General features: G+C 41.1%; 1 protein-coding gene and 1 long non-coding RNA gene across 3 annotated transcripts in view; one reads left to right on the top strand and one right to left on the bottom strand.

Annotated features, from left to right (window-relative positions):
- Positions 1-1,007: 1,007 nt before the first annotated feature.
- On the bottom strand, positions 1,008-10,322 carry LOC120304900. Its single transcript, XR_005555874.1, has 2 exons — positions 10,184-10,322; positions 1,008-1,183 (listed from the first exon to the last, which is right to left on the bottom strand). It is a non-coding gene; the product is annotated as an uncharacterized LOC120304900 (long non-coding RNA).
- HTR7 (5-hydroxytryptamine receptor 7) overlaps positions 10,212-13,386 on the top strand; it is an 82,411-nt gene continuing 79,236 nt past the window's right edge. For both annotated transcript variants that reach the window (XM_039335976.1, XM_039335975.1), the window contains exon 1: positions 10,212-11,751. In XM_039335976.1, coding sequence (XP_039191910.1) covers positions 11,129-11,751 — 623 coding nt within the window. In that variant the 5' untranslated portion in view covers positions 10,212-11,128. The remainder of the gene's footprint in view (positions 11,752-13,386) is intronic.

Below are 13,386 nucleotides of genomic sequence, written 5' to 3'. Positions count from 1 at the left end.
GCCGCATACATGGAAAGTGAGTGTGGGAATGCCTCATCCCTTTGTACTTGTGAACCTATTTGACCACAAGACCATGATAAGAGAGAGATGAGAGGAAATCTTCATAGGCTATCCTTGCATCTGTATGTCACATAGCCCATTATTTAAATGAATCTCCAAGTTGCCTGTTGGATGTGATCAACAAAATCAAGATAATGGCCGTAAAAGTATGATTGAAGCCCCACCTGTTTATCTGCTCCAACCACACTGTGGTGGCCACCATCTGGATTTTTTTTCATTACACCTTTGAGTCTCTTGTTTAAATGAGAAGCTATCTTTCTTTCTCTTCGTTCCCCATGTTTCAAGCTTCATCACAATGTTCCCTTCCTTCAAGATATATTTAGATAGGCTTTTCTAACTTTATGTATTTCTTAATAAATTTAGTTATTCCCTCAAATACAAAATGAAGTAGCCTGCTAGCAATCATAAATGTCTGGGCTCTGAACCCCAGACAACTATATTCTTTGGTTATAAGCATTTTTCCCAATGCAATATTCTGGTGGTGAATTACTTAATCTTCTTCCAGAACTCTGGAGTTCAAATTCATAACTTCTACCTAGGACTCCTATTGAATTCAAATCTTTTACAGCATGTACTGTATATGTTGTAGACTAGTGATTCTCAACCTTTTCTTCATCACGGACTCCCTTTTGTAGCCACGGACCATGGCCATGGACCACCAAGACTTAACTCAAGATTTTTTTGTATTAGTTTTATTCATTTATAACATAAAATGTGAAAATACAAAAGCAAATAGTAGGGGACAACAGTAGAGAAAAGGAAAACAAAAAAGGTGTGAAGAAAGGGAGGGGAAGAAACAAAAGGCATTGACTTCCGACTCTCTCAGTTGCAGTGAAATCAGACATTAAAATCAAATCTCAGCTTTTTACATTTCAATAGTAGTATGTACTAGCCATTTCTGTATCGGCAAATCAGTCTAATCAGTAAAACCCAAAATCATGATATCGTTTTTTTTCCACCTTAAGCACAAAGTCCAGAAGCAGTTTCCAAGTAGAAACAAAAGTACTTATGTTCTTTTCTTTTATCAGCACAGTCAATTCATCATTTTTGTAACCATTCATCCATGGTAGGAATTGAGGCATCCTTCCACTTTTGTGCATAGAGCAAGGTTGCTGCCATCACCCTATATAAAATCAGAATTCCAATTTTTTTACAATTTCTCTTTCCATTAGACCCAGAAGGAAAGTTTCTGGTTTAATCTTTATGTTCACTTTAAGAATTTTCCACATTTATATATATGAATCCTACTCCAATATTTCTTCGCCTTATCACATGTCCACCATAGATGATAAAAAGTCCCTTTTTTACATTTAACTCAAGATTTAAATCATTAACGTTTCTTCAAGCCTTTGAGGACTCCATGTGACATTGCCCCCCCCCTCCGGGGTCTGCAGACCACAAGCTGAGAACCACTGCTGTAGACCAAGGTTGCTGTAGCATGTTTGCATTAGGAATGGGTGACCTATTGCAGGGGTCCCCAATCCCTGGTCCGTGGACCAGTACCGGTCCGCGGTATGCCAGCAACTGGTCCACACAAACAAGCAAAGCCCCATCCATGGGATGCAAGTAGCACACAAAACCATGCCCCCCTCCGGTCCGCAGAAAAACCTTTCTCCATGGAACCGGTCCCTGGCACCCAAAAGGTTGGGGACCTCTGACCTATTGCATATAGAATCTGTAGACCTTCAGATGTTGCTGAATTGCAATGCCTAGTTGTCTCAATTATTTGGCCAGTGATAAGGGCCATCTGGACAATTGCTGATTTAACACATGTTAAATATACTGAATTAGCCATTTTGAACTTCATTGGTGTCCCTCATGCACTGGAGTGCTTTACCGAATATATCTGATATTCTACTTCAAGAGCACAACTACACTGGTAGGCAAATTATCTTTTAAATAAACTGTGATGTTACTGATCTATTTATTGGTTATTGATATGAGGTGGTGGTGGGGCATATGAAGTATAAACCTGGATCATTTAAAGTTCCCCATAAACCTTCATAGTGTGCATTTCACCATGGCAGGGGTATCAAACTCGCAATGTCACGTGATGTGTCGCGACATATCGTGACTTTTTTGCCATTGCCGGCAATGGGGTGAATATGGTTTTGCTATGATGCATCTGGCCCATGGGTCGGCAGTTTGACACCCCTGCACCATGGGAATAATCAGCAAGGAGAAATGCTCATATAATCTCTACAAAAGCCATAACAAAATATGTGTTGCAATTTCTCAGAAGTTTTCTTCTCCTGTAAAAAAAGAAAAACTAAAAACAAAACAAAAAAATCATTTTCACAGTGCTTGAGAATTTATTCTGAACTTCTCTTGGTGGCTTTTTGGTTACTTGATAATTGGAACTGGGAGAACCTTCTGCTGGTCATTATGATATCTTCTGTTACACATTTTTCCATCATTTTGAAAGATTCCCTGGCTGCTTATATCTCGCTATCTAAAAGAATCCAGATTAAGGGTTTCCCCTTATGTTTCTCTTGAGGTTTAATGGAAATGTAAGAAGTCAAGGAGGCTACAGATTAAGGAAGAGATGATTGAACCATGAAAGATGCAATATTCATGCATCCATTGAATACATCCACTTATAATCATGTTATTGCAAGAACTCCACATTCCATCCTTGAAAATTTCATCAGTTTTTCCTCTCCTTCGATGCTAACTTTGAAGGCAAATTATTATTCATTAAGTTGAATGAGAACTGAAAGGGAAAAAAAACGGCAGGATATTTTTCATGCATGGCAGTAGTCTCTATAATCAACTTTGTAATTGGAAATGGGGGAACTATTGTATCTTATTCTCAGTACTCCCCTGCTAGTCAGTTTTGCAGTCTGGCCAAGTTTTCTGCTTTGTGCAGAATTTAAAACCTAGCAAAGCAAAATTGTTCTGCTGAATTTTTTTTGTCTAGAACAAATGATATCAAACTGGGAATTGAGAAAAAAATACTTCAGATTAATAGATGGAAGTTGGTTTTGTGCTTAATGCCAAAAACAACATAAAAAGGGGGAAAAGTTAAGTTTGTTCATAGTCTTACTGAAAACTATAAACTGAAATACCAAATTTAGGGTGGCCCTCTAAATTTCTATAAGAAAGTAAGTTCAAACAAGACACCAGCAGTATCTTTCTGATTATATGAGCTCTCAGCCTTTGGAACAGGCTGCCATGGTCACTACTGAATTCTGTGTTAGAAGTCTTTAAACAGCAGTTGAATGTTCATCTGTCAAAGCTTCTCTAATGGAACCTGTGCTGAGCAAGGAATTGGAGTAGGTGTCTTCTAAGCTAACTTCCACCTCTGTGATTCCCTTCAGCCTGATGCCCTTGGCTTCCTTCAGCTTGTGAAACCCCAACTTGATCTCTAAACATGGTAATTTGAAATACAAACAACTGAATTCTTCTCCTTGTATCGAGTTAATTGAAATTATAATTCTCAGTTTTAAATCCTTCAACTACAATCTTATGTTCAGATAACTTGGTGAACACAGTGGCAGGCAACTTCAGTCCATTCCTACTTGCAAAGAGTTGAAAAGCTTAGATCTATAGAAAGAGGAAGACAGTTTTTATTGGTTCTGCTTTCGGTTTTCTACAATACCAAAACATTTCTAGAATGAGAGGGAGGGGCTGAAAGGAGACAAAAATCATTATTTTTTCCTCTATCTCTTGCAACAGCAGTAGCCTCTGCTCAATTGTCATCTTGCTCATGTCGGGAAAGGTTTTCTAACTGAGGAAGCCTACTTGGCATCCAAGAAACTACAGGATTCAGTTCCATGTAAACATTGAATAGGGTTGTTCTTTTACAAGACTTCTTTTTTTTCTCCTGTTTCAAGTTTTTATCAAAATATAAAATATAAAGGAAAATAAAAATAATAGGAAACTAAGGGAAGGGAAAAGGGAAAGGAAAAGAAAATGTTAGGTAAAAGGGGAAAAAAGGGAAACAAAGCATTGACTTTCAACTCTTTTTAGCACAGAAAAAAATAACAACATTACAGCCTCAACCTTTTACTTTTACACATTAATATGTACTAGCCAATTCTATAACAACAAATCTATCTAATCAGCAAAACCAAAATCAAAGTTTCATTTTTTTTCATCACAAGCACAAAATAAAAATAATAAATAAAATTTCAAATAAAAAACTTTGAATAAAGCAATCAATTTAACCATTTCTGCTTTTTCTTCCTTGCTGTGGAAATAATATATATTTCTGTTTGCACTTAAGAGTCTTTATAAACTATCACCATTTATATTAAGAAAATTCACGATATTCTTTCAGATTCTTTAAACTTAAAGAGAAAGACACTTTTTTCACAATAAACATTTTTTTAAAAAGTATTTCTAAAATCAATAAGTTCTTTTTACAAGACTTCTAATGAAGGTCAGTTCAACCACACATATTTTTATTACCATACCATCTCAATTTTCCAAGTTTATTTGAAAATACTTCAGAGTTAAGTAAATTTAACCGTAAATCAATAGAATTAAAAAATTCAGAGATTTGGGTACTGTTTTATTCTTGGGTTTAATTATTCATTTTCCCTTCCATTTCCAAAGAGACATCATCCAGATAAAGAGGACATGTCTCTTTCCATTTTCTCTGCCACATTCAGTTGCTTCTACACATAATTTATGCTGCTTTATAAGAACTGCCTCAGTGAAGATGAAGAAAGAAACATATAGTAAGTCTAAGCTTACTCCCAGCACTTAATTCCAGCCTGTTTATAGTGATTATACTTTGTAGAAAGAATGTAGGAAAGAACAGGAGATAGTAAATGTTTTCACTCCTGGGAGCTACATTTGGCATGAGAAAGAGAACAGCTTTCCTTGGAAAAAAATAGACATTTTTTTCCTAAGATTGTGAGGGGCATTCTATTTTCTAGCATTGTGAAGTGCAGTTGGGTTTATATGCTAAGATCCATCACTTGAGAAGCACTTCATACATTTGCAGGATTAATAAACAAATTAATGTTTATAAAGCCTTGCAAAACTTGAAGTGGTAGGGTTACAAATTTTGGAAATATGGTGGGAAAGTGGGATTAATTGTTATTAGGAAGACAGTGAAGGGGATTTTCAATTTTGCGGGCATTTAATCTTTAACTTTTACATGACATTTCAAGACAAGGCCAACAAATCATTATCTAGGGATAACATAGTGTGCTAAGCTATGTATGCATAATCATATTAATTTAATGAACCATGATTTTTGGGTTCACACAACATACTAAACTAGGAATCAGCAATGTTGTATCTGTGGTTATAACAGTACCAAAAACACTGAGCAAATACTTAGGGAGATTCAAAGAACTCCTAGATTATTATTTTTTAAATGACCAAAATCTCATGAGTACCAAATGTCATAAGATTTCAGCTATTTACTTGATAGTAGTGACATGGTGATGGTGCCTGCAAGATAGTAGAAAAGCATGCAATCAACTCATCTTGAAAAGTATGCCAAGCACTGTGTGAAACTATTAATTATGCTTTGGAATTTACAGTGGATGGATTCATACAATATATCAAATACCAACAAGCCACAGTCTGATTTATTTCAACTCAGCATCCATAACTGTCTGGTTCATGGAAGGTTATTAAGTTTTCCTTTGTGCAATAAGGACTAGCTAAGAATGACTCATGGCCTCTGAATGCCAGGTTTGGGGGAATAAAGGTGTAGCTTAAGCATTTTCAAAGAGAGATGAAGTTTTTGGTCTGGCTAGGAAACATACAGAAAGCCTCCAGCATAGATTTTCAGAGTTTGGAGTTAATGACTAATGAACATTCTTTTGTAGCAAACAATGCCTGCCCCCATCTTCCTTCCTTACTCATCAATACAACCTATATAGTTCTATAGAAACAGAAAAGCATGGCCTCTTAGAAAATTGGCTCAGCCTTACATTACAAGGAGTCAAGCTGAGGATGGCCAAAAAAAGATTAGTTATTTATTGTCTTATTGTTCCATTTGGATTTCTGGAATCAGGATCCAAATCAAAGCACCTGTCCAAAGAAGAGAGATCATTGGTGCCACTTATTATAGAATTTTGGGTTTCAATTATTAACTTGACCAGAAAGTTTGGGAACTTTCTACTTTGATGTTTAATGGGAGAGGATTTATACTAAATTAGGAGGTACAGACTCCTACTTTGTGTATATGCTTTGGAACAGTAACTCCCAAAATTAGTCATGCATCCATAAAACACCTGAAGGGAGCCAAATTGAGAAAAAAGCGGTTTAGCTAGAATGTATATATTCCTCTTTTTATTTGGGCAGTTGACTTGCTGCTCCATCCCTTAGCTCTCCTGATCATATTGAGATGGTCACTAGATTCAATTAATGAACCTGAAGACCTGAGCTAGGGCCAAGGAAAATGAATCTGCAGCATCATACAAGATGCAAATGATGTGTTGATCTTTGGTTGGTTATTTTCTGTGACTGATGGGTATTTGGAATGGGTTATTTTATGTCAACCAACACTTTTTGCTTCGGACACAAATAGAAGGGAAAGAAATTAATGGAATGCATAAATCAACTCTTTAGGACAATCCATGCAGAATAAATGAAACATGCAGCCTTCATCATTAAGTCAAATTCATTAACCAGCACTGTGTTAATAAGAGGATAAGAAATTTGCTGGGCTTATCTGCACTCCAGCCTAGTGCGGTTCACTAGGATGGAAAACAATCTCCAAAGTGACATAGCAGTGGTAGAGTTAAGGGCTATTCTGTCATTTCCTGTCTTTCTTCCAGGACTTGAGACAATGGTGCATTTTTTGAAAGGCTCAGAAGAAGTATTTGAGAAGGAAGCCCTTTTCTTCAAATTCAAAGTAAATGTATTTAATATGGTCAATGACCAGCAAAGTGAAAAAGAAAAAGAAACCAAATCCTCCAGTGAAACCATTATATAAAATCTAACATGCCTCCCTCAAAAATACTCAGTTCTAGCTCTGCTAAAAGGAAAGATGGAAATATGTTTTGTGTCTAAAAATGCTTTTCCAGACCACCCAGAAGAAGGATTTTTCTTACAATGGACTTGCCACGTCTCCCCCCCCCATTTTTCCCCCCTTATGGCCTCAAATCCCCAGTTTTTGGTCTTTTCCCTCCAGTTAGTACTGTAGTAGTATTTTTTTAGATCTTCACTCTACAGATCCTGATGCTGACACATATCAGTAAGTCACATTCTAATCTAAAAGGAGTGCAATAATATCATAATTTCTTGTTGTTACTTCATTTTATGAAAATATGTAAGATAATTAAGTCCTGGTCACCTCCTGCTCCAAGGCACATGGTAAGGTGATGAATATACCATCTAACCTACCAACCTTTAAACAGCTGAATTACATATGACACTTTATCTACACCAGTATTTTGTAACTTCAGTGAATTTAAGACAGGTGGACTTCAACTCTAGAATGTTCACTAGGGAATTCTGGGATTTGAAGTCCATACATTCTGAAGTTGTTAGGATTGAGAAACACTGATCTACACTCAATGAAGTATCTATATTAGATGATGCAATCATCTGATCCTGCAAGGGGCACCTTTTGTTTAATAGAACTGGATTATGTTCTAATGAAACTGGTCTTCAATAAAGAATTTGGTTAAAGAATTTGATGGGATTGGGTAAGGGTATGATGGTGACATAAGCATTTTCATTAACCATTCAGAATGGCTTGACAGGACTATCTACAAAAAACAGGAGTGTCTGTAGGGGGAGTCAAAACAGTCAAGATGGCTGCCACAATTATGCAATTGGCGCATTTTAATATGCATGACATACGCTTAAAAGGGTGGACTTTGATCACATGGTTGTGGCCATCTTAACTTTTTTGTCCTGCCCTGTCCCTCCTCCTCCCCCCCTCCCCCTACTCCTGCAAATACTACTACTATAGGCAACTACTTAAGAGATTAAAATAAGTGTTGCTCTTGAGTAATTCCAAAATGTTTTAATGCAACTGATAGAACATCCTTTAACAAAGCTTTAACACAGTCCTATGGCTGAGAAAACACCCAAATGATAAAATGAAATGAAATGAAATCAAACAAGCAGCCCTATTGCTAATCCAATTTCCTGGGCCTAATGAGCAAACCCTTTAGGGAACATAAAAGTTACACATTTCAATTTCAATCTCTTTTGGTCTAATCTTTGGAGCTCTTTTGTTAACTACTCTTCCTGCTGATCTCTTGACTTCAACTCTGTAATCAGTAGAAGGGAGTGAAGGTTTTTCTTCACAGAGATTTGGAGTCCTCTCAGATCAGGCTTTTACTGTGTAAGCAGTGTGCTTTACTTTATTTTTCCACTAACTGTCTGTGGGGTTTTTTGTGATGAAATAGATAGGAACACTGCAAAATGTCTGTCGTTTGATAGCAGTTTGGTTCTCTTCTTATGAATAACCACATTCATTGGATTTCTGCCTGCTATGGAACCGAAAAAGGTAGCGGAAATCTGCTGTGTAGTATATGTGCATGAATGGCAGGCTATATTGTGGTTAGGTACCACTGTGTCTATAAGCATCAGCAACATGGTGATAAGAACCTTGATGGTGCAGTGGTTAGAATGCAGTATTGCAGGCTAATTGCATTCCCACTACCAGAAGTTCGATCCTGACCAGCTCAAGGTTGACTTAGCCTTCCATCCTTTCGAGGTCAGTAAAATGAGGAGCCAGATTGTTGGAGGTGATATGCTGACTCTGTAAACCACTTAGAGAGGGCTGTGAAGCACTATGAAGCAGTATATAAGTCTAAGTGCTATTGCTATTGGTATATACTAGGGGTTCTCAATGGGGGGTGTGAATGATATTCCAGGAGGTGTGAAAACTTGGGTTTAGAAATTCCAAAATTATAGTGTATATGCATAATTCATTGCCATTATTTCGAACTTTTGTAAGGTGTGCTAGAATATATCAGAAGTGTTCTAGGGGTGTGGGGTATAGAAAAGGTTGAGAATATACAATGACCAGAGAGATGATTGAACAATGCATTGGTGTGTGAGTTGATTCCACTGTCATGAAGTAGGCTTGGTTTGATCTTTCACTCTTTCTCCATTAGATATTGCATTCAACAATTCTTGAACCTGAGCTTGCAAGGTTGACTTGCTTTTTGTGAGGAAGAAAAAACTGTTCAGAGCAAAACATCATCAGTGCATGCCTCAAATTTCATCAAGCACTTAGGTCAGATAATTTCCACATTGCCAAATTTATGCTGGCATCCAACCAATTTTTAGGCTGATTATCAGTAACATATCAAACCTTCACAGTCCAGTAATGGCTAGGTGATGGGTGCACCTTCACAGTAGCATACAAACACTTTGCTGACTGTTTTGGAGGGCCCCATCCCACTGCAAAGCCAATCCAAAATTGTTTTTAGTTGTTCTGCTGTTCAAGTGGTGTTTTCCTTCTTTTTACATAAATCCTCCTATACAATCTCTAAGGGCTCATTGGTGTTGTCACTGACCAAGTTCCCTTTGGCAGCTTCTGAGTGCTGTGGGATCATCCTTTCCATGCTCAATCTCTAGGCATACATCCATTTTGACACAAACCTACCACAAATAGAATGGGCCTGTCAACCAGGATATTTCATTTTCCCTACTTTTTTAAAATTTAGGACTCTCCAACTCTTATAGCAATTCCCCCCCCCCAATTTTATCTGTTAAGTGGGGCATGGGAAGGGAAGCTGGCTGAAACATACTGAAAGCAGGCATTTTGTAATATAACTCCATCTGGACTGTGTATTTTTCATGAATGAAGGCAAATGTGAATCCCCCCCCCCCACTATCCTGTTTTTTTAAAACATGAGTCTAGCTATCTCCTGAAGTCTTTAATTGTTATTTTAACAATTGGTCGGTTGATCTCCTAAATGATTTTTTTATTTCAGGCAGAATGCTCTTTTCCCAGTTAGGTCTATCAATCTGTTCAACTTCCTTCGTTATACACTTTTTTTTTTTTTTTTTAATGCCCAGCATCTCTGCACTGCAGTGGCAGCTCTAAGAATAAGGGAAGACCCGGAGGAAGGGACTGGAAATCCTCAGTAGGAGATCTCTATTTAAAGAAACGTATCCAAGTGACCACATTGGAGGAGAACAGGACGAGTTGGGAGAAAACGCCTAAAAATGGCCAGTCGCGCCTTACCTAAAGTTAGGAGCAACGGGGGTACTTTTCCCACCCGCAGGTGTGGCTGGGTGGATAGAGAAATGAAGCCAGGGGGAAACCACAAATCGCCGGCTTGAACTCCCGCCTTCAAACTCCGAGGCCGTACCGCTCCTCTGCTGCCTGTGACATCAGAAAGCCCAGCTGTGCGGGATGCACTATTTGTTAACCACCGATTCTAGGAAGGTAAAGAAAAAATGGTATCAAGCACCCGGAAGACCAGGACTCCCGTAGGAGGCTGCCAAGATCCGCACGGTTAGCGGAGGGCAGGTTTTCAGATCTGTTGGCAACCCTCTAGTGGTGCTCCAGAGTTTTGAAGCGCACGCTCGATGCGCTCAAGAACAGAAACGGCGCCCCGATTCGGGGTCTATCTGGAGGTGAGATACGTCTCCGAATAGTCTCCATCCGGGAGCGCCCCCACCCCCAACGCCTGCGCCGAGCGGTTCCCCGCAAGAGCGCTCGTGCACTCTGCAAAGTTCCCGATTTCTGGCACGACTTCGGATTCCGGCCGTCGCCGTCGAATTCAGCCGAGCGAGCGCCCGTGCCGGCTGCGCAGCGAGGTCCTGCTAGAGCCGAGCTGGTCCCCGGCGCTCGGGCAAAGAAGCTGGGCTGAAGCCGAGCTCGCACTGCCCCCTGTGGAGGCGGATCTCCTCGGCGAGCGCCCAGCTCTGCGCCCGCCGGAGGGAGCCCCGCAGACTATGCCAGAGCCCTCGGCGGCGAGAAGTGGCGCTGCCCTCTGCGCGCGGCTCGCTCTCCGGCCCCGGGTGAACTGGGCAGAGGCGCAGCTTCGGCGGCCGAGCGAGCGGCTCGCTCCGTGGGCGGGAGCAGCCCGGGGACGCCGGAGCGCTGGGAGCCGCCGCCACCGCGGCGTGGAGAGGCGGGCATGCAGGCTGGCGGCACTGGACTTCCTGGGTAGCCCTCCTCAATATGGTCTTCGTCTGCAACGGCACCAGCAGCTGCCCCGTCTCGGCTAGCGGCACCCTGGACTCCTTCGCGCCGGAGCCTCCCCGGCCGTTGGGCGGCCCCAGCGGTGCCGGCCTGATTTCTGGCTCGCTGAATCCGCCCCGATTAGGGATAGGCGGGAAACTTCTGCAAGGGGTTACCGCCGGCCCCGGAGGTGGAGGCGAGGGTGGCGGCGTAGGCGGCGGCGGGACCAGCACCGGCGGTCCCAGCGCGCTCAGCCCGGGCTTCGGCGACGCCGGGACCGACACGCAGTGCGGCGAGCAGATCCTGAACTACGGCAACGTGGAGAAAGTGGTGATCGGAGCCGCCCTGACGCTCATCACGCTGCTGACCATCGCGGGCAACTGCCTGGTGGTGATCTCGGTCTGCTTCGTGAAGAAGCTCCGCCAGCCCTCCAATTATCTCATCGTCTCGCTGGCCTTGGCCGACCTGTCGGTGGCCGTGGCCGTCATGCCCTTTGTCAGCGTGACCGACCTCATCGGCGGCGAGTGGATCTTCGGCAGCGTCTTTTGCAACGTCTTCATCGCCATGGACGTGATGTGCTGTACCGCCTCGATCATGAGTCTCTGCGTGATCAGCATCGACAGGTGAGCAAAGGCGCGCAACCCCGACGACGGGGCAGCTCGCTTGGGTGCGCCCGGGGCGCGTGGAAGCCCGGCTTGCGGGAAGGGAGCGCAGCCTTCGCCGGCGCGCAGTCGGGCGGCGGCTGAAGTGGATGAAACTGCTTCGGGTTTTGCCGCGCTACTTCGGAGCTCGCCCTTTCCTGTTAATATAATCCGCCTGAAGGTTTGGCTTCTCGGTGGGAAAGAAAACATCACGAGAAGCTCCGATAAGTTGGGTAAAGTTGAGTAAAGGTAGACGGTCGAGTCTCGACCCTTGGTCAGGCTGAGTTCAGTGCAAAGGATTACCCATTTCGGATTCCTTAATGGGAGTACCTATAATCACCCCGCTTTGTACCACTTGATAATTATGGTGTGTTTATGAACCCTGCGATGCTAAGATTTATTTTTAAAAATCCATACACAGATATACAGAACCCAGAGATGATTGTGAGTTATCTGAATATCTAGAATTATATTGGGGATAAACTATAACTCCCCCGCCTTAAATAGAAGCCTGATGCCAGCTGTAAAATAGGTTTGGAAAGTCTTTCAGGCTGTGTGACTGTGCTCAGGGGTTATCCCAAGGAAAGTCTGAAAAGAGTAATTGTTCCAAATTCATCATCATGAAAAGATAGGTTGAAAACCTATGGATGCAAAACAAATTTGTACAGAAAATGTCTGAGTTGGTAGAAACGGTGGAAGGCTAATCTATCTGAAGAGCTTCAAAGCTTTCTAGACTGGTTCCACCTATGGAACCATTCCTGATATTGCCATTCCCAGAAAACTAAAGATAAATGTTTTTCCTACCATCAAATAGGGTCTTGTCCTTCCCTCAAAACTTCTGGACATTAGGGGTATTTTTGCCACTGAAGTCAATTTTATTTCTTTACCTGCCTATCCTGGAAAACCATGAACTATTGATGTTGGGGAGTTTATCTGCAAAAGCTGTGAAAAGTTTGAATGGAAGTGTAAATTGTTTGACTGGAGTTGAGAATAGTTTTGTAAGCAATCCAGCAGGGGTCTCTTTTGAGTTGCAGTAGCCTTGAAAAGACTAGACACTACAGTAAACTCTAAAAGTCAGGCAAAAGAATGGATATTTGATGTGAAGAAAAGAGGATGCAGGGAAACCCTCCAGAATAGCTATGCTCCTTCAACATGCTTATCAATGACCACTTGAATCATCTTTATTCCATTAACCCAATTATGGTTGTATATGTCACTCAGAATCCACCAGATGACAAAGCATTCTGCTGAAACGTATTTGGTTAATTTTGGTTCAGGCTGTCCTGTAAGCATAGCCATGGTCTGGTGCAAGATATTCATGAGTATCGAGCTGTATTGTTACAAACAGGATTATCTGCCCAGGAATATGCTATATTGTAAAGAGAATCCTTATTCTCAAGTTCATTGGTCCATCAACTTGGTTCTGCACAGAAATGGACACCCCCAAATGTGTCAAGAGAATTTATTCTGCCTTATTATCCAACCTTAATTTACTTCTTCTTTTGATATTTCCATATGCATATGCCACACCAAAAAATAAACATTAAATAACATTAAAATCTTTAAGTGTTTTTGTCATCCATTCTTGTTCAAAAGTATTTTTTTTAATCTTGGAGA

This window comes from Crotalus tigris, unplaced genomic scaffold (genome assembly GCF_016545835.1).
Source record: "Crotalus tigris isolate CLP2741 ecotype Arizona unplaced genomic scaffold, ASM1654583v1 scf7180000017663.5292952, whole genome shotgun sequence".
In the NCBI taxonomy this organism is placed as follows: domain Eukaryota; kingdom Metazoa; phylum Chordata; class Lepidosauria; order Squamata; family Viperidae; genus Crotalus; species Crotalus tigris.
Note: the sequence above shows the minus strand (reverse complement) of the source record. Positions and strands in the feature narration are given on the sequence as shown.